At 35.7% G+C, this 21848-nt stretch overlaps 2 protein-coding genes and 1 long non-coding RNA gene across 4 annotated transcripts in view; 2 read left to right on the top strand and 1 right to left on the bottom strand.

The window, feature by feature from the left end:
• Positions 1–6514, top strand: part of LOC125670390 (uncharacterized) — a 23655-nt gene extending 17141 nt beyond the window's left edge. For both annotated transcript variants that reach the window (XM_048905521.2, XM_048905520.2), the window contains 5 exons: positions 552–679; positions 766–857; positions 1174–1337; positions 5315–5439; positions 5590–6514. In XM_048905521.2, the coding sequence (XP_048761478.2) occupies positions 552–679; positions 766–857; positions 1174–1337; positions 5315–5439; positions 5590–6301 (1221 nt within the window). In that variant the 3' untranslated portion in view covers positions 6302–6514. The remainder of the gene's footprint in view (positions 1–551; positions 680–765; positions 858–1173; positions 1338–5314; positions 5440–5589) is intronic.
• On the bottom strand, positions 3779–21848 carry LOC125670393 (uncharacterized). Its single transcript, XR_007368180.2, has 4 exons — positions 21633–21848; positions 5311–5423; positions 5069–5209; positions 3779–4486 (listed from the first exon to the last, which is right to left on the bottom strand). It is a non-coding gene; the product is annotated as an uncharacterized LOC125670393 (long non-coding RNA).
• On the top strand, positions 6689–17399 carry LOC125670391 (C3a anaphylatoxin chemotactic receptor-like). The gene is made up of 3 exons (XM_048905522.2): positions 6689–6783; positions 10773–10836; positions 16262–17399. Exons 1-3 carry the CDS (start codon positions 6704–6706, stop codon positions 17249–17251), a joined length of 1134 nt encoding a protein of 377 aa, XP_048761479.1. The 5' UTR covers positions 6689–6703; the 3' UTR covers positions 17252–17399.

Raw genomic sequence — 21848 nt, 5'->3', positions numbered from 1 at the left:
TGAGAGGAATTATATCAGAATTTAAATGGACATTATTACAAGCGTGAAAATCGTGACTCTCAGAAAATCTATACTTATACCGGTGATGTTGATTAATTAGACATAATAAAATTGTTCAAATTTATAAACATTTGGATTTGTATAACAATATACGTAACAATCTATGCAGATCAATTACATTATATATCTATACATGTACAAATAATGAAATAGTTAAGTTCATACAAATATTTTTCAAAATATTGAAAATAAAAACTAAATTTATATTCCTGAAAGTAAAATGAATGCTATTTACGATATGAAATGTAATTTATTCCCGTGATTTCTCAATAAAGTCCAAAATAGTGGGAAAATTTATATAGGGAGGGCTTTTATATTTGTACTTTTTACAATCAAACAAAGCCAAACAATTCATATCAAACCATACATTAATTTTTTCTTTCTATGAAGTATCCTCAAGAACGATGAAAAATGCACACTAAGACAACAAGCGTATATTGATATTTGCATTTCCTGTCCAAAGTGATTACATGCCAGGTATATTGTTACAGATTCTGTTGGAGTGGCGGAAACATTCTCAACACCTTGACGACATGGGTGTTCTGGACCTCGTGACGGCGCTGTCCAGGGTGGGGCGGAACGACATCTCTGAAGTGGTCCATGAGGATTTGAGGGTGTGGTAAGGACCTCAGTTCCAGAACCCACTGCGACATATTGAACATTTCCTGGACTCGTATTTATGTATCTTCATTTATTTTTGTACAGGTTGAAAGAAAATGAAATAGAAAAAGGGGATAGGTTTTACAAGTGGGCTGAAAATGTCATTAAAGGGACGTTAGAAGTATCCAAAAATGAACGTAGGTGTTTGATTCTCTAAAGTAGATGTTATACATTTATTCTGTTGTTCATTCCGAGTTTTATGAATTCATATATAGATTGAATTAAAAAGAACACAATTATATAGTTTTGCCTATTCTTAGCTATTTCAATTTGATATCATTATATGTCTTTTTTTTCTTTATGCATTCATTGTTCTTTAGTTGTAGTTTGTTTTAAATGTAAAGCACTTTAGGGTAAATGTATTAATTAGATAAATCGCTATATAAAATTACAATAGTGATAATAAATTAATTTTGTTAAGTAATGTTGCTATCCTTTGTTTCTATCTTACAGATTATCCTGAGCCTATGTCTGATGAATTTTTTGTTATTCTTGTGGAGAATTATGCTAACCAGGATTTTCGGAACCTGGGAGTACTTCTGGGAATTCCAGAAAATCAGACCTCTAACATATTTGCTGATACAACATTTCCTAACTTCCAGTACAGAGTATTAAGGGTGATTATTGTTTTCATCATTCAAATCACTCATTGATATCTTTTCAGTCAAAATTAACAAAAATAATTATGACGTGGCATATGGCGCATTAAGAACCCAGCCCTTTATCTACGTTAAATACTAAAGGTAGTTCCATCTTCGTGTGCTGTCTTTGGATGCGTAGATATCTTTTTTTCATTAAAATTTGTGCATGATAGAAATATATCTTTCGAAGGAGTTTTATTTACTGGTTATGATGAAAAGGGTAAACTATTTGATATTGAAAAGGTTTATATTTTCCATAATAATTAATTATCTATACTACAAAAATGTTGTCAAGGGCAATAACTCCTTTGCTGGTATTTCTCTATTATACTATTATTTCCTTGATATGCACAATTAATTTATACATATATTTATAAAGTACATGTAGCCTATTTTGAGACTGTTGAAATTAAAATTTTGTCATTTAAACTAGTTTTTCGAGGTGACGTAAGTCAGCCTCGTATGTCAGACCCCAGCTTCAATGGCGCCCTGTTTTAATCACTACCATTTGCGAAATCACTTTGATTTTTAATATAAGAAATTTGTTGTCACATATGCTAATGCAACGTAAAAGCTGTCACAATTCACTTTGAGATTGATATAGGATCCATATGTTTACCCTCTACGATAAGCGAGTTAAATAAGAATTTATGAAATCGCAATTTTTATCCCTTCGATATGAAACAAAGTCCACACATCAAAAGGAATCGCGAATTAGTGTTTAGGTTTGTAAACAAGATCAAAATTATTTGTCGTTTGCCAACATTTTATTCCAAGATCTTAGAAAAACAGAATTGGACTGTAGGAAACGATTTGCATTGCTTCTGTATTCATTCGCATTTTCACATATAGACGGGGAAAACATGGTCTATTTTTCTCTAGGAATTCTGGGTAAACAGCTGTCTCCTCTTATGTCTGAAAATTATGTTAATTAGCCGATTTATCGCCTATCAAAAAATAGTTCACATTGATACTATGTTCCATTTTTATTAAACTGTTATATATAAATTCTGTTTTATGTCAGATTGAAGAAGTCTTCCTTGTATGTGATCTGTTGTATTTATCAAGCAGAAATTGTGTGTAATTAGAATTTTAATATTAAACTCTGCACTATTTCTCTGTATCCATACGCGCCACGCTATCCTGTTTATCAACAAGGAGAAAATGTCTTGCCTGAGAGAACTGTTATATTCTTGCCAACGCATTAACTCAAGGTAATCAGGGCCGTGAGTTAACCTTCAATTTGGAGGAGACAGGAAATTAGGCGGGGGTCTGAGCACATTTTGTGCACACTGAACACGTTTCGTGCAAAATCCTTGATTCTAGGGCCTTTTAAGATGTTACTTGACTAACTCATTCTAAAAGAAAGATTTGGAATGCTTTTTAAGGGAGGTATCATGTTCTTAGTTATTGGAAACAACATAAATTCTAATGAACTTTAAATTTTAATTTTTTTTTGGCTCAAAAGTTGGAGGAGGCAGCTGCCTCCTCCGCCTCCATGTAATGTACGGCCCTGGGTAATTATCTGAAACCCAATGTGTTAATTTCGTACAATTTTACCAAAATATTTCTTTTGGACGCATTTTTTGAGATTTTAATACTAAATCTGGGTGTAAACATGTAATCTTCGATCGAAAGGGCCGAGCGCCATTTCCCGCGCTCTTTCATGGTCAAGTCAGATAACTGTAAACATTGATTAAGAAATATAAATGAACGTGTTTTTGTGAATATATTTGTTATTCAAGAAAAGAACTCCATTGGAAGTAATATATTGGAAATCAAGTTTACATTTCTTTGTCACGAAATATGATTTATCTCAAGAGTTGAATGAATTATCTCAAGAGTTGACACTTGTTTTCAAGAGTTGATATTTCAAGAGTGGAAATTTTCTTGGACTGGTTTAACTTTGACTCAAGAATTGAATGAGTTATTTCAAGAGTTGACAGTTGTTGTCGTCATCAGATATGAAGGGTAGCAAAAAAAGAAAAAATCATCAAAGGGAGAGCCCAAAATCTGTCAAAAAAAGAAAAAGTCACAATGTAAGAAAAGATCCCATAATTTTGAAGTGCGTGTCTGCCAACTTTCATCAAGGGTCAGAAACTTTCTCAGAATATAGCAGAGGTAAACAATGTGTAGCAAATTCACTTGTGTGCATTGCATTTAATGCAGTTAACCAAAAATTGTTTGGAGATTGGGATGCGAATGATATTCATTTTGTTCTCGAAAAAGGTGATGTTTTATACAAGCATGCAAGACAGGCCTGTCCACATGAACATCTTAACCCAGAGGACTTGCCCAAAAATGTTTGCATTCAAAATCAGTTGCTTCATGTGTCTGGTTTACCAGTTTATGCAGGGGAAATACAATCCACTTTTAAAGATAACGGCCCTTTCCTCTCTCTTGCTACAGCACTGAATTTATGCTTCGCAAATACCAAAGATGGAGGTATATTTATATGCAATGGCAGTTCTGTTGCTGTATTCTGCTCAGGCAATCTGTTCCATGTTTTCGATCCACATGCACGTGATGCAAACGCAAATGTTAAGGCAGACGGTTGCTCTGTTTTGTTGACAGTCAGTGGTTTTTCAAATTTACAAGCTCTTTTGAGAAAGCTCTTTGGGCGTGAAGAGGGTGCAGCTTTTGAATTGTATGTAGTTTCAATGGCAAATGTAGAAATGATGCCTCTTGTCCAAAGACAAGCTGAAGTCACTGCCAAACGTCACCTCGTTTCAGTACCTTCAGTACTTTGATTATATACTTTTATTATGCCGTTTAATGAGAATGTACAATTTTCTGATGTTGATATAAACTTTTGTTTTTGTAAGTATGACATCTTTAAAAAGTATATTTTCTTTGGTAATTGATTAAATTAATTTGCATCAAGTGGTAATCAACATAGTTTTTGTTCTTTGAACAATTTGTTTTGATAAGCCACATGAAGGTGGAGCCACATGTACATCATTTGATGGAAATATCCAATATGCCAAGGGAAAATAATTTTCAATATCAAGCAAAGGAAATTTTGTAAATCTTGCGAATAAGAATATGTAAGTTGTATAACTTGTTTCTGATCCTTCTGATTGTATCAAGGAAATTATTGTTTCAGAAAGAAGCACTGTTTCCATCTACAACAGAAAAAAAAAATAATTGTGTAACACAGTGCTCGTGTTGAGCTGTTAAAACAATACACACCTTCAAAGTTTATATCACACTATATATAAATCAGTATGAGTCGGTATTTCACAAATTCACTGGTTGATATAACGATATAATTTAGAGATACTACCTGTCATTGGGTCAAATGCTGTCTGACATGTTTCATACCAATTGTTAAGCCATTCTTTACATACTGATTTTTACTACGGATTACTCCGTTCACCTGAGCAAGAGATGGCGCTCACGGCGGGTGTGACCGGTCGACAGGGGATGATTACTCCTCCTAGGCACCCGATCCCACCTCTGATATGTCCATATATCAGTGTTTGCCCAACACTAAATCTTATGTTCTTTATAGGAATTCTGAGATTGATTATTGTTCGTTATCGTCACCTTTTCATATGCTTTAAGCAAGCCACATTTCTGAATAGCAAACATTCTATAAATTAGATAAAATATTTTGATGAAACTGATTATGTTGTGAATGTATTTCTTCAAGGCCAAAACATTCAAATTACTGTGAGCATTTAAACAATGTAAAAACTACTTACTCCAGGTAGGACTTGCGATTGCAGTTCTTAAACTTTTACATTCTTTTCAAAATTGTTTCGCAGTTTCAGTCAACAGGGTGTAACAACTATAGCTGTTTTCTTTACACGTGGTTGGAGTTTTGCCATCGCAATGTTGTACTACTGTTATAAACCGATAATGACATTGAGATTTGTAGCTTTTCTCTAGAGAGATTGTAACCATATATATACCATCATATTGTAACACTATGTTTGTTACTTACTCAGATGTTAATCGTGGCACGTGAACGACAAGAAGACCGCATGAAAGCTCTAACGAATCTCGTTGACGCTCTGGAAGATATTGGAAACCAAGACGCAGTTGACTGGGTCCACACTTGTAAAAATGAATGGTATCGAAACAATGATATAATAAATGCTATGGACGTATAGATTTACCAACACATTATCAAATTGTGCTTCTCGAAAAAGAATAATTGCTATTCAGTTTCTCTATTAGTTGTTAAACTGTTGTGAAAGTGCTTATTTATTTATGTTGAAAGGTCAGAAAGAAACAAGGCTAAGAAAAAGATGTCAAAATTCCAGTTGGATCTGGAGAGATCCATCAGGGAAGAGACTGGTGAGAAAGGCAGTGACATTGAGGAGGAAGAAGAGGGTGAGATAGTGGAGGAAGAGGAGCAGAAGAAGACTGCTCCTCAAACGAGGGAGAAGGCTTCTTCAGGGGATCGTGTATCAGAAGAAGACAAAGATCAGAAGTTAAGGGATAGGTCTCAAGAATTCGAAAGATCTGAACTGAAGGAAAAGGGGAGTGATGTAATAAAGTTTTCAAACGAAAATTCAAACAGGCAGTCTGACGAAGATTTTAGTGATTCTAAGCTGAAAGAGAACGAGGGTTACATGTCTGATAACGAAAACGAAGAGGGTCACACGACAGTGAATGAACCCAACGATAAATCTGACGTCATTGAATCTAAGAAAGAGAACGAAGAACTCACGTTTGCTAAAGAAAATGAATATGATCACACGTCAGTGAATGAACCGAACGTTAAATCAGACGTCATTGAATCTAAGACAGAGAACGAAGAAACCGCGTTTGATAAAGAAAAGGAATATGATCACACGTCAGTGAATGAATCTAACGATGAATCTGACGTCATTGATTCTGAGGCAGAGAATGAGGAACACACGTTTGGTAAAGGAAAGGAAAATGATCACTCGCCAGTGAACGAATCTAACAATAAATCTGACGTCTGATAAAGAAAGCAACGAGGGTCACAATCCAGTGAATGAATCACCAAAGGAGCGTTTAGATTTAGAATTTTGTCCTGATTTAAGTAGTACGAAGAAACGGTTGTAGGAGCGCAGTTTTAATACATGCAAGTGGTTAACAGGGCATGTAAATGCTGAAATACATTAATTAAAATGGGGGATTATAAAAAAAAAATATTAAAGGCTTTATAAAACTGTTTAAAGAGAGAGTATTTATTGGATGAAAGGCGAATATAACGAACAGTGATCAAAATGTGATCAATCTCATACATGTAACTCCCATAAGCAATACAAAACAAAGAGCTGGGCAACCATGGACCCGTGGGCACACTAGAGGTGGGATCAGGTGCCCAAGAGGAGCAAACATCTTCTGCCAAGCGGCCACACATGCCGCGAGCCCCATATCTTGATCAGGCAAACGAAGTAATACGCAGTCAAAATCAGTGTCAAGGACGGCCTACCAATCGGTATGAAATAAGTCAAGACAATATTTGACCCAATGATACATTGTATTAGCAAACTAGCTTGTTATAACGACCATAGGATTTGCGAAATTTGACTTTAAACGAGACTGTTGAACCCCTGCACCATGTACATATTTGCCTTTAACTTTGTTGTCTGAATGAAAGACCACTATTAGCCATTACAGGAGAGGTATGAAAGAAAAGGAACAAGGTAGACAGCTAACATTGGTGAATACCACCTGGTTCTGTCTCGTTCTTGTCCATCAATCTAATCCAATAAATAAATGACCAAGTAATGGACATGTCCAAATAAACGCTATAATGATATTGTACAACATTCACATTCACTGAGTTTTACCAGTAGTTTACTGACTGAAACTGAAGGTCACTATCTCAACTTTTGAAACCCAACTTTTGAAATAGGCTTATCACTGCTTAAGAATACACGGGATCTAATCTACATGTAGACTAATCACTGGGTATGAATACACGGGATCTAATCTACATGTAGACTAATCACTGGGTATGAATACACGGGATCTAAATCTATATGTAGACTAATCACTGGGTATGAATACACTGGTCTAATCTACATGTAGATTAATCACTGGGTATGAATACACGGGATCTAATCTACATGTAGACTAATCACTGGATATGAATACACGGGATCTAATCTACATGTAGACTAATCACTGGGTATGAATACACGGGATCTAATCTACATGTAGACTAATCACTGGGTATGAATACACGGATCTAATCTACATGTAGACTAATCACTGGGTATGAATACACGGGATCTAATCTACATGTAGACTAATCACTGGGTATGAATACATGGATTAATCTACATGTAGACTAATCACTGGGTATGAATACACGGGATCTAATCTACATGTAGACTAATCACTGGGTATGAATACACGGGATCTAATCTACATGTAGACTAATCACTGGGTATGAATACACGGATCTAATCTACATGTAGACTAATCACTGGGTATGAATACACGGGATCTAATCTACATGTAGACTAATCACTGGGTATGAATACATGGATTAATCTACATGTAGACTAATCACTGGGTATGAATACACGGGATCTAATCTACATGTAGACTAATCACTGGGTATGAACACACGGATCTAATCTACATGTAGACTAGACTTTATTAAACTGCAATCAAAATTATTAAGATGTAAATATCAGATTTTTGAAATTATATGATACCTTTCCACACCGACATATACTTCATGGAGCGCTAACGCTAACGCTAACGCTAAACTAATTTATCGTATAATTCACATGTCATTTAAACAGAGAAGTACATTTTCAAAACACATACATGATATGTTTTTAATGATAAGTAGTTGCCAGTATATATTTGTTCTAAAGTTTGCGTTTTAAGAGGACCAGCGCCTGGATACAAACCGCCTCCTCCTACTTCATAATATAACACAGCCATACACGTAGGTACTGATGATGTAAATATAATTGGAAACGAGGACCCAAAATCACAGTTGAAAAGGTCTGGAGTTCAGGTAGTCCCGCTCTTTGAAATGGCGACAGAAAATTTCCAAGATGAAATATGTCCAGGATTTCGCCAGATGGGCTAAATATGAAGGGGAATACCTTGTCAGAGAGGATATAAAGTATTAGAGATATATCGGAATCTCAAATTGGATATGTTAAAACAAAAATGCGAACCATTTATCTTATGTATTTAGTAAACCAGAACTGATGAAAGAATTAGAGAGTATGTACTGACTCTAGCTGACAAACTCTGTAAGGCTTAATCATTACAATTAATTTAGAAGAAATTCGCTTCAAAGAATCCAACTTACCAATTTACTCAGCTAAATCGTGAAAAGGTAAAGATAATGAACAGTGATCAATCTCACGACTCTTATAAGTAATACAAAATTAAGAGTTGGGCAAACATGGACCCGTGGACACCCCAGAGGCGGGATCAGGTGTCCAGGAGGAGTAGCATCCCCTGTCGACCGGTCACACCCGCGCCGTGAGCCCTATATCTTGATAAGGTAAACAGAGTAATTCGTAGTCAAAATCAGTGTGTAAAGAACGGCCTAACAACTGGTATGAAACACATCAGACTTCATTTGACCCAATGATAGGTTGTATTGGCAAATTAGATGGTTATACCGACCATAGAATTTGCGAAATATTGACTTTAAACGAGACTGTTGAAACCTCTGCACCATCAAATTGTTTGTCAGTAGCCTGCCTCTATTTAGAAACTAAACATACGCAGAACAAGCTATTGCGTATCGAATCAGTTGAGAGACATAAACACCATATACAGGTGATAATGGGATATTGCTACATTAATATGGGAGGTTGACGGTGGAGAAGTTGAAGTCATTCCGTTTGTCATAAAGTTGAGTTAACATCTACATGTAGGTTCTATAAAATATCTTAGTCTAGGTCACCTACACGTTTGTCAATGCAGTGTTCTACGAGACAAACGTCTAGGAGCATTCTACGATAAACATTTACACTCCATAACGAGGCTTATCCGAATTCTGATAAAGCAGCTGATTGGTTGATGCATAACGATGACGGACGCAGTCGAACAGAAGATAAACAAAGTTAAAAATCGAATTCTCCCTGAAACCTTTACAGAAAGAGTGTTTACTTAAATTAGCAAACAGGTCAGACGTGTTGGCAGTATTACCAACAGGCTATGGGAAATCGCTATTGTATACGATTCTACCGCAATTAATGTTTGAAGAAGACCTGCATAGTAATACTAGTTCTCGTGAAGTCAGCATAATTCTGGTCATATCGTCACTGGTTTCTCTAATGAAGGACCAAGTTTCGAACTTGCAAAAACACAACGTTTGCTTTCTTTAGAACAAGCGACACATAAACTGACATTTGGAACAACAGCTGTGGTCTTTGTTTTCTTCGGTGTCGCCATTTCCGTTTTTCGATAGCGCCCCCTCGCGGTGTAATATTTTTAAATAGAACGCTCCAAGGCATTTGAGTGGGAAGTCAAACGGCTTGCATGACCTAGGCTATAAAATATCTAAGGACGAAGCAGATGTGAAAGACTCTGCGGTGTCGCTTATTTCAACTTCACTGGGATATATCGAATGGATATATGAATGAAAGTGAGTATTGTTAATATACATGTATACAATGTCGATATATCTATTTGTCATACAGAATTGCGAGTAGGTCAAACACGGACCCCTGGATACACTAGAGGTAGAGTCAAGTGTCTAAATGTAAGCTTCTCCTGTTAACCCGTCACAGCCGCTGTGGTCCCGATATCTTGATTAGGTAAGCCGAGTAATCCTTAGTCAAAATCAATATGTACAGAACGGCCTAACATGTCAGACAGCATTCGACCCAGTGACGGCTTGTATTTACAAATTAAGTCTTTATAACAACCATAAAATTATGTGTGTCATGTTCCTAAATCATGTCATTTGAGGCTTGCAGAGAAAAAGGCGTAACATTCTTTATAAAGACTACGTTTTAATGTACATTTAATGCAATAACCTTAAACGTGTACGGGACGCAGATTGCGTACTCTAATCGACATTGAAAAATCAGTCAAATTAGTTCTGTGGGGTTATCGCCGCTAGTTAACCCCTTTTTAGTCCCATCAATCGAAATTATGTGTTTAACTGCTAAAAAAATATGTACAGAGTCTTCGCTCTCTCCATCTACTGCAGGTAAAGCCTCAATAACACATAACTGACTAATTGATTGTTTCAAATAGGCGATACTGATACAATAATGATAATAGCTAATTTCCCGCGTTTAAGCTTCGATCTATTTCCTGCTCGGTGTATTCATTACACTTGCTAACAGCTGTCGAGTCACTAAATATTTTCATTAGTTTGGAAATTTCGATCACAGAGCGATATACCCTATTGGTACATGTTCAACAGGCGAAAAACTTATTCAAATGCACAATTTTGCATAATCAGTTAAAATGTTTTCTGTGTCATATCAGTGTTTCGCGAGTGCAGACGGAGCAGTTATCAGAGTTGAAGTATTCTGGCGTAGCTTACTATAAGGTATGTTAAAGTGTGTTTGTGTGTGTGTGTGTGTTGTGTGTGTGTGTGTGTGTGTGTGTTGTGTTGTAGTGTGTATGTGTGTGTGTGTGTGAAATGATATATCGTGATCACGGTTACTATTAATTTCGTAAATCTTTCCGACTGACCGTTTCATTATACAGTCGATAGACAATTGTTGTACAAGGAGAGTGTTTTGGCGTATGACAATATCTAATATAAATTCAAGCTTCCTGATGCAGAATAAGTTCTTAAGTGAAGGAAGAAAATTGACTTTATCGTGTTTTGCACTTCTTTTATTACGTATCCGTGCCTTCTTCCCTGTTGCTGTTTTAAAGCTGACATGAATTAATAAATACGTACACCTTTTTCATCTTATCCGCCATATTTCTCTCAGGTAGCCTAATTTACTCTACCCGTATATACCCCAAATGTGATTGTCACACCTGAGTGATTTTTCTAGGTGGACTCGACCAGTGCACATCTCCGATAGTAATATATAGGGAAATGCGAAACAAATAAAATCACATTTTAAAACATTATGCTTTGCTCAAAGTTACAAAATATTTATTGTATACCAATGCAACATTCCGAAAAATTAGATAATTTAGAAAAAAAATGCACAAAAAAGTTTTTCTTGCATACTTGCAAGTGCAAGCAAGTATTTGCAGTTTCTTATGAAATAAATGCAAAGAAATCATTTGCCAATTACATACTGATAGAATGGAATAAGCAAAGAGCATAAAATATATTATTTATATCAATTCTTGCAAAATACAGGTCCATGCCATATGCATAATATCTAATGCACATGGCATATTCGCCACAAAAAACACCGTATCAAATACGGACGTCTATTCAACAGGTATCGGAGATGTGCACTTACCGAAAATATTAGATTCTCTTTATTCTGATAAATCCACGAAACAAAATGATAAACTCCATTTGCATCTCGTTAGAACTTTACAACACGTTGTCATTCTATTATACAGACTGCGACACACTTCACCCGTGCCAAATAGGGTGTCTTCAATCAGGGGAGATGTCAGAGTCGAAAATTTTTCCTGCATTGAATGCTTGTCTGGTCGAAGTTTTGCAGTTGATAGAAACCGGGAATCTAATCATATACATTGAGCATCTGGTTGGATATATTGCGTGCTCAATTCAAAATTTATCGATGATCATATACAAATTTGGATATACAAATAAGGGAATAATGATCGAAAATATACATCTGTTTAAAAATGCGGGTATTACATTTGTAATCCATAATAAACAGTTGATTACACAAAGACACATATAAAAGGAAATGTATAAACGAAAATATAGTTTTATTGTTTCATTGGGAACCACATAATTATTTACGGTCTCTGTATGTCCATATTCATTGATTGAACAGGAGAGAGAGAGAGAGAGAGAGAGAGAGAGAGACTGTCCTACATCGATGTACAATATCATTTCACAGAAGGAAAGAAAATTGATCACTGATATAATGGTAAGCTTACAAGCATTCAAAAATTCCAGCTATTTAAAAATTTGTTATTGACAATATATTAAAAACTTACAGGAGTTGATGCTTATAATTGAATTCATTACAAATTCAAAAAATATATATATACCAGTTTAAACTGCATGTAGAAAATACTGACTTTGTATGTTAGAATAACGGGAAAAAGTAAATTGTCAAAAAAGTGGGGAGAGCAGACCAGCCCAGCCTCCCTGCCCACCCCAACCCCCTGTATACGTGCCTGAAACAACATATCAATTCGTGTTGAAAGAAAGGAGCATATTTGCATTTCATTAAATTCCAAAGGAGCTCGAATTTATGTGTTCCCCTATTAATTATTTTGTATGCAAGATTCGTTCCCGAATTTAGAATCATGCTTTCAGTCAGAGCAGAAATGAATTAATTTTGAAGTACATCTAGTTTGAATGCAAATGTGGGGTTCCTTCTTTTAATTTCATCAGACTCATTAGAACCCCCTCCCCCAAACTATGCAGCTTTGTTTTTATTGATATCTAAATCGGCATATGAATCCGGATACAAATTATATGATGTTTTTTCGTGATCATATAGATATCGATACTAGAAAATGTTTATACTCTTGCCTTTTGCATATCCTACTAATGCATTACAGTAGATTGACACTGCATCATATCAAATAAAACCTCAACACGAATTTTACTGATTTATGAATACTAACATCTTATCGAATACATTTGGATATGAAATTTCGACGTACAGCGGTATGTCTATTTTCAGAATATATCCATTGCGCCAGATCTACGAAATGAAAATAATCATTATGGTATGTTACAGAAACGTAAAAACACACATGTTATAGTCCTGCAATGCATGCATGCGATTTTTCTGAATACATGTATTTATGTATTCGTGAATGAAGTTCCTACGCTTAAAACTATCTTGGCCTTTATGCATTATGTTTTGTGATTTTGGTTTACCATTCCTTACACTGTAAATGAAGGAAAACTTGGTAAAGGGTGCAATTCTACACCATACAATTAGTATGCATGTATGTGTTGAAAAGTAAAATGTACATGTAATAACCAGACATGTATCGTCATTTTTCATGGGGGGGAGGGGGGGGGGGGGTACAACAGGATGAAAAAAATGGAAAATTGGATTCTTCAAAATTTCTTGCCATTCAAAATAATAATTAAAAAAGATGAACGAAAACAGCAATAAAATAAAACAAAAAACCCAAACAAACCAAGATGTTTTATCCGATGTTCAAAGTCCTAAAGTGGGGGTGAAGGGTTAAAAGAGTCTTTTACTTTGACTGCCTCAATAATTTCCCCCTACACTTCATTTTCTTCCATCGTTGGGGGTGGGATGGGGTGATTAGAGTCCTCTACTATGAGTGTCTCATAATATCTTCATTTTCTTAATTGGTGGTGGTGTGTGTCTTCTACTATTATATCAGAACTTTCAAGCTGGGGTCAAGTTTGGGGGGGGGGGGGGGGTTGTTGTCACCCAATATATTTTTTACTTGCATTACAAAATAACGGCCTCTCATTTCTGTCGGCGCGGGTTCGAAACCCGCTCGCGCCGATTGGTGAGAAAGTTTCCCAGTTTACTTTCGGAAGGTCGGTGGTCTCTTCCCAGGTACATTGTATCTGGTTTCTCTCTTCCACCAACAAAAACTGGGTGCCACCAGATAACTGAAAAATTGTTGAGTGTGGCGGAAAACATTAGAAAAAAAATGGATATTGTTATCAAAAGTGGGGGACAGACACTCTTGTCCCCTCCCCTTGATTCTAAGTACTTTGTACTTGACCTTTGTATTTGGGGGAGGGCCTACATAGGCTATGCCTGTTGCCCAATCCTGTTGAGCTTCTCAATAAAATATGTTTAAATAAAAAAACAATTCTATGTGCTTGATAACTACGCATATGATAAACTCTCAATTATTACATTTTGCATTACTACAATTTGCGTCGAGTTCAACGCAGAATGTAATAAAGCAAAATGGCATAGATATATAAGATCTATTGAGCGCCGAATTAGCATAAAATGAAGTAATTGAAAATAACATTATTTAAAGATATGTTTAATTTTTAATTATTGCGTGCTTTAAATGAATCAAATAAATCTGTATTATCAATTAATGAGAGCAATATTGAGTTACTGTTCTCTTATATTGAATTAACGATATCATTTGTCTTAATAAGAGCGCGATTATTACAAGATCATCGTTTGAATCTCTCTCTCTCTCTCTCTCTCTCCATACACTCATGCAGTGTTGTATATGCAAATTATCTTTGCACAAAGGATTTATGTGCCTAAATGATATCCTGATTTATAAATCTGCAATACTCTGATAAGTAAATCATACAGTATAAGGATTCATGCACAATACAGGGTAACTATTCTACTCTGATACTTCCCCTGATTGAAGATAGCTGATCGGCACGGGCTAAGTGTGTCGCAGTCTCTACAATGGACAATGTTGTTTACTGTTGGAATACAAATGGAGTGTATCGTTTTGTTTCATGGATTATGCTAATAAAGGGAGTTTTACTACTACTTTGAGTATTTTCGACAAGTGTACACGTACATTTGTACATCCTCGGTCCTTTACAGATATTACGAGTAGACCCAGGTAAATAGTCATCCGCATTCGATGCTTTTTCATGACGAGCGTACATAACCATGTCTTCTTTATACGTACAGTAGCATTTATGTATTTGCATTTTGCTTGAAGTAAGTGTGAATGGTATAGATTTTATACCCTTTGCTTATTCCGTTTCATCAATAGATCTAGATAATAGATGAATTATTTCTCCGCGTTTTTGTATAGTTTTGACATATTTATTGCAAATGTACGCACATTCACGTAAAGAAAAGGCATTCTATATTTATTTATCCAAAGCTTTTAGAATGATTTACTACTGTACGATATGTTTATTGTAATTTTGAGCACTGCATGGTGTTTCAAAACGTGATTTCATTTCTTCTTGATGTCCTATAAATGAGTATCGGAGATGTACGTGTTACCTGTCGAAGCTACCCGCACAGGTAAATCGAAGACACTGATGTGAAATGAAGCGTAGCAAAACTCGTCCCCTTATATACCATGCGAACCCTGATACATATAACAATAGAATATCCAACTAATATGGCGGATTAGCAAAGAAATATGGCGGACATATAGAATTATACTATATTTATTAATTCATGTCAGCTTTAAGGCCCATGTCGAAAGGGTTAATATGTCGTACGGGTTGGTATGTCGTAAAAGGTTGGTATGTCGTAAGGGTTAGTATGTCGTAAAAGGTTGGTATGTCGTAAGGGTTGGTATATCGTAAAAGGTTGGTATGTCGTAAGGATTGGTATATCGTAAAAGGTTGGTATGTCGTAAGGGTTGGTATATCGTAAAAGGTTGGTATATTGTAAGGGTTGGTATGTCATAAAGGCTGGTACTAGCGTTTTAATGACCAGTGTTTATCTGCACGATGAAAAGTTTGGTTTGTTTGTTTTAAGATCCGTCGATTACTTTTTATTTCACTAGTAACTTACGGCAGTGCTCAGGGCCGTAGCAGCGAGAGCTCTTTAACGACGATCTTACATGAATACGGACTTTTTCACAATTCATTAATTTAAGGACAGTGAATTCTCAAAAACTAGTTTTTTTTAGTTTTTATTATCATTTATCATTACTCTAGTGAATTTTCCTCACTGCATCCATATCCTTATTCTTGCATTCCACCCAAATCTGGATTTCCACATTGAATTTAATAACAAAATTAATGTAGAAAAACTCCCTAGAAAGTTTCCTACATATTTCCATGAAAATTGATGTACTTTGTGTATCTATCATTGATTTTCATTACCCGGTAATTTCTTTAAATGTTTTGCATCTACTCACCAGAACAATTGTCATTTTATTTTAATTCTATTTTGTAGAACCAAGGAATGATGGACAATTCGACTGGGATAATTTCTAACACGTCTAGAGTTTATCAGACCCTAGAAGAAATCAATGCATCAACAGCTGAACAGCGCCTCCCAACGGTCATCTTCCTCGTCATTCTGATTACCGTGGGACTGATTGGAAACACAGTGGTCATTGTTGCATACTCCCTGAAATACCCACCGTCCACGTTCAGACTGTACATCTTAACTCTAGCAGTGCTTGACCTTCTCTCTTGCCTCATCCCAATGCCTCTTGAGGTCGTTGACAATGTGTACCCTGTGATGTTTTATTACGAGGGATTCTGCAAATGTGGACGTTTCTTTGGCCATGTCCTCAGAATCGGATCTGCGTTTGTTCTTGTTGTGATGGCAGTGGGTAGATACAAGAACATTTGTCACCCATATTCGAAGCCCATAGGTGTGCTCCAAGCTCGTTTGTGTTGCACTGCAGCAATCGCTCTGGCCATCGCCTTCTCATGGCCAAACGCCATCATACAAGGAATGAAACACTTGTATCTTCCAGGGAACATTACTGGCTTTGATTGTTCTATCGATGACGACGTTCGGAATACCAGATACCCCTTTATATATACTACCATTCTGTTTACTGTGTACGTCACAGTGTTTCTGTCGCTGGCCGTGTTGTACAGTCTGGTGATCTTCTCCCTTCGAAAACACGCCGAGAAGCAAAAGGCTCGGAAACTGAGTGACAGACTCAACAAAATGAATCCCAGAATCACGAAACTCATGCTTGCAATCACAGTGGCCTTCATCTTGTGCAATTTGCCCGATTGTATCCTGGATGCCATATCTACATTCAAAAGAGGAAACATTTTCCAGGCGAGCCCTGTTGTCTTGGGAATTCTTCCGCTTTTAGCCAGAGCATTTTTTATAAACAATATCATCAACCCTTTCATATATTTGATCGGAGATTCGAAGTTCCGAGACATCGTGAAACAGTCCCAGAGATGCTTCTACTAACACTGCATGATGCAAAAGTTCGCCATTACAAAGTCGATTGTCGTAATGGGGTTAGATACAACAACGCTCATTCAAAGCGATTCATTGGGACTATCGGGTTTTTATCTACGTTAATCATCTCGGCATTAAAGACCATCATATATAAGTAGTTATTTCAGTACTAAGCTTGCTTCAATAGGAGCACTTTTGGGAAAGTAACCAGGAAGTGTTTTGATGGATAACAATGCAATTTAACAGGACCCGGTACCAGGATATTAAGACCCAGCACATATGTACATAGGCCAAACCGCCAAAAAAAAAAAACAAACAAACAAAACAAAAAAAAACCACCCAAAAAACAAAACAAAAACAAAAAAAAAACCAAAAAAAAAAAAACCAACAATCAATTTTTTAACATCATAATGGGTATGATTTTATGATATATATATATTTCTGAGTGTTCGTGTACTATCTAAAACTATAGAGCTATAGACTTTAAATAATATGTGATACACTACAATGTATAATAATATGTGCTACTACACTTCAATACACTATTCCATCATACTAGTCAATTTTGTGAGGACCCACTTGTTCATTCAATATACTCAAGAAATAAATTTCATCTTTTGTAACGCTTCATGATAAGCATACCTGTGTAAAGTCGTGCAGTTCATACCCTGATGTATTCTCTGTCTTCATATTAGTCGGAATGATAGACGTATTATATGTACCAAGATTCATACGCAAGCGCATTCATGAGGAAATGGCTATCATTATAATTGGTAGAGAAACATTGGTTATTTATTATGAATTCATTAACATTTCCATATTTCTATATAATAAGAAACCCATACCCCATTTCAAATATCTATCAAATGACATAGATAAACAAATATAAAGATAAATAAGGAAGGAGAGATTTCTTATTTCTCGAACATTTCATCCACTGAAAAGCAGGTTTGAAAGATTAAATAGTACTCATGAAAACAATGCTCAGAATAGACTCTGAACTCGATACCACACAGTCTAAAGTCCCGTTCACATGCGCTGATTTACTCACGGGGTGCAAATTTTGCATATATGCAAAATTTGCACCCGTGTGTAAAAGTATATTTGCTAAGCGTTCACATGGTACTTAACAAATTAGGGTCAAATGGCAATGATTCTCGAAGTTTGATAAAGATGGCGGATTATTTTCGATTGAGAAGGAGGATTTTCCCTTACTGCGTAGTCTTCGGTGACAAATTTGATTGATCAAGATATGTCTACGACACTCTATGCAATATGATGTTTGCAGAAACACGGTGTATTTTATGAGAAAACCGATCTCATACTCGGTGATACTGCGTTTGCTCCGCTTCGAAGCCGAGCCCTCATGATCTACAGTGACGAGCCCTCGAGTGTGACGTTGTATACGGTGTGTGCGTTCACATGACGAAAAATACACCAGGAGTAAATATACATATATGCAAAAGTAAATTTGCATCTGGTCTGAGTAGGTGAAGATTTACACCCGGGTGTATATTTGCACATATGTATAATTACTTTTGCACATATGCAATTCCGTTCACACGCTCAAATTTACACCCGGGTGCAAATTTTGCATGTATGCAGAATTTTCATCCCGTGAGTAAATCAGGACATGTGAACGGGGCTATAGTTACACTGACAGCTCTTTCTACCAAAGCAACAGATATCTGTACAGAATGTCACTTCATTTCAACAAGCGAAAATCGGTGAAGTGGACAGGGGGTGGAGCATATCTAAATACACATCAATTTTTCTTTTGCTTAGGCTACAACATTTCAACTTGTAAGGGGGGGGGGGGGTCAAATGTAAAATGAACAATGCGCACAAATAACTATTTCACTGCCGCGTCTCTCTCTCTCTCTCTCTCTCTCTCTCTCTCTCTCATGTAATATATGATCTGTCATTGTTTAATTATCCACACTTTAGACCAAACTGTGATAGAGTTCCAAGTGATACATTAAAAAAAAAAATGAAAAAAATTAACACTTTATGCAAGAAAGCCGAAGGAATTTTAGATGATTAAAAGGCAATATTTCACCCTTGCTGCTTTCATTGCTAATTAAGAATATTTGATCCTAAATGATGCCAGAAAATATGGACGAACTTAAATACAAAAAATGGTAATGTTTCCGCATTATTCAGAATTTATGATTTCAAGTCATAATGATGCTTATTTTAACATTCCAATGATCGTTTATTGTTAAGATTGTTTCACAGATTAGCTACATATCTATATTTGTTTATATTACTAGATACAGTTTCCCTGCTGTTTCTATGCTCGTTCTGTTCTTTTACATAGGGTGTTGCTTTCTTTTTATGCATCACAAAAAGTTAACTCAAGTTTTGTGTAGATTTACACTGATTAAAACCTAGATATATAGACCATATCAAACTAGAAGAGAGAGAGAGAGAGAGAGAGAGAGAGAGAGAGAGAGAGAGAGAAGTATGTCGGTGTACATATTTTACGTTACAGAACATAAAAGTAGACTTACAAAGTAAAACATACAAAGCTCTGACACTTTACACTTATAAATTAATTTATCTAAAGTGTCTGATAAATTGAAGGTTTTCATAAGAGGCGGAACTGCAACAACAACAACCCCCCCCCCCCCTTTCCAGAGAGCTACAGAGCAGCAGCTAATGTTTTGTCTGATGTGCACTATCTAATTGATCTCTCTACTTTAATAGCATGAATTCACATTTTAGAATATTTTATCCGTGGCTCAACCACTCTGCATGTGCACGAGGAGACATGTGGTGTTAATTTAAAGCAACGAAATCTGCGACTTCCATCTTTTCTGCGCACGACTGTAGTCTTTATCACTGTATCTTACACTGCTGTCTTAAACGTTTTCCCCCGGTATACTTCTGTCAAGACATGTTTTCAAACATTTAATAAAGCTCCATGCTAGCCGAAAACACATGCATACCGTTTCAATTTTCGCTTGTTGACGTAGCCATGAAAGAGATTGATTGATTGATTGATTGATGTTTTCCGCCACACTCAACAATTTTTCAGTTAACTGGTGGCGCCCAGTTTTTATTGGTGGAAGAGAGAACCCAGATACAATGTACCTGGGAAGAGACCACCGACTTCTTAGAGAGAGAGAGAGAGAGAGAGAGAGAGAGAGAGAGAGAGATGTGTTTAAAATTTGAATGAACATTCCAAAATATCTAATTGTACAAGATGTCACTTTTATTGGACACTTGATCACATTTCTTATTTAGTCTACTTATGTCCGGCAAATAGATACGATAGAGATAGATATTGATAAAGAGAGCTATTTGGTGGCATACATTTATGATTTTGCGTTAAGAGAATTATCAGTTATATTGTTAAAAATGATTTCCGCGTGCGTTTTTAGTATTGTTTATATCGTGCTGTGAATGCGATCCTCGTTTAGCGCGGAAACAGCGTGCATTTTATATGCAGTATATTGTGGTGCCTTTAAAAAACAAACTGACAAAAATACCATTTACACAAATCGATTAAATAGTATGCATTACTCATTAATAATTAAACTTCCTATTGACATCCATGTTCATAATCGAAACTATCACGTTCTGCACTGATCATAAAAGGCACATTTTTTTGTGTGTCTTCCCCCTTTTAACAAAGGTTGGGATAGCATATGGCAAGCCCTTTTACTATTTATTCGAAAAATAAGATATCTCTTTAAATTAAAGAGATATCTCTTATTTTAAAAGAGATATCTCTTTAAAATGAGAGATATCTCTTAATCTTAAGAGATATCTCTCTAAATAAGAGCTATATCTTTCACTTAGAGAGATATCTCTTTCACTTTTAGAGATATCTCTTTTACTTTTAGAGATATCTCTTACACTTAAAGAGATATCTCTTTCACTTAGAGATATCTCTTATACTTTAAGAGACATCCCTTTCACTTAGAGGGCTATCTCTTTCACTTAAAGAGATATCTCTTTCATTTTTTACTTTTACAGTTATTACTTTGATATAAAATATCCACTATGAGAAATATTTAAGTCAGTAACTCAAAATACTCAAACATACCATTCTATGGGAATAGGCCAATATATACAATGGTGAACTGCCAATGTGATTAATAAATGTCACCATATAAAGTTCAAACCTGCAAGTTAATCAAATAACTTACAACTAGCTGCTAATGCAATTATCATAAAAAGATGGGCATTAATAAGATACATCATAGTGAGACAATTGAACTACATGTATTTACACTTTATAGTTAAAATAAATGATTCTCTCTCACTATATACTTTTACTCAGGATGAAGTGCATAGGAAATTAATCTTAATGCAGAATTATAGGATTTACCATTTTAGATATATATTAGAAGTATATTATCATTAGTAATTAGTAACTTACCGATTGAGAGGAAAAGTCAGTCTCAGGTAGTACTATTAGGTCTATGTCAACTCAAAACTTATACACTGATTTATGGACTGGTCACTTCAAATTTCAGACAAAGAATGAACTGACACAAAGAACTTTTGGAGGGAACAAATCCCAAAACCAATAAAAACGCAAGACACAAAACTAAAACACCAATGAAATCAAAAGACTTATGGACAACTTGGCCAA

Source organism: Ostrea edulis, chromosome 4 (assembly GCF_947568905.1).
Source record: "Ostrea edulis chromosome 4, xbOstEdul1.1, whole genome shotgun sequence".
Taxonomy (NCBI): Eukaryota; Metazoa; Mollusca; class Bivalvia; order Ostreida; family Ostreidae; genus Ostrea; species Ostrea edulis.
The sequence above is the reverse complement of the archived record's forward strand: the minus strand, read 5'-3'. Positions and strand labels throughout refer to the sequence as shown.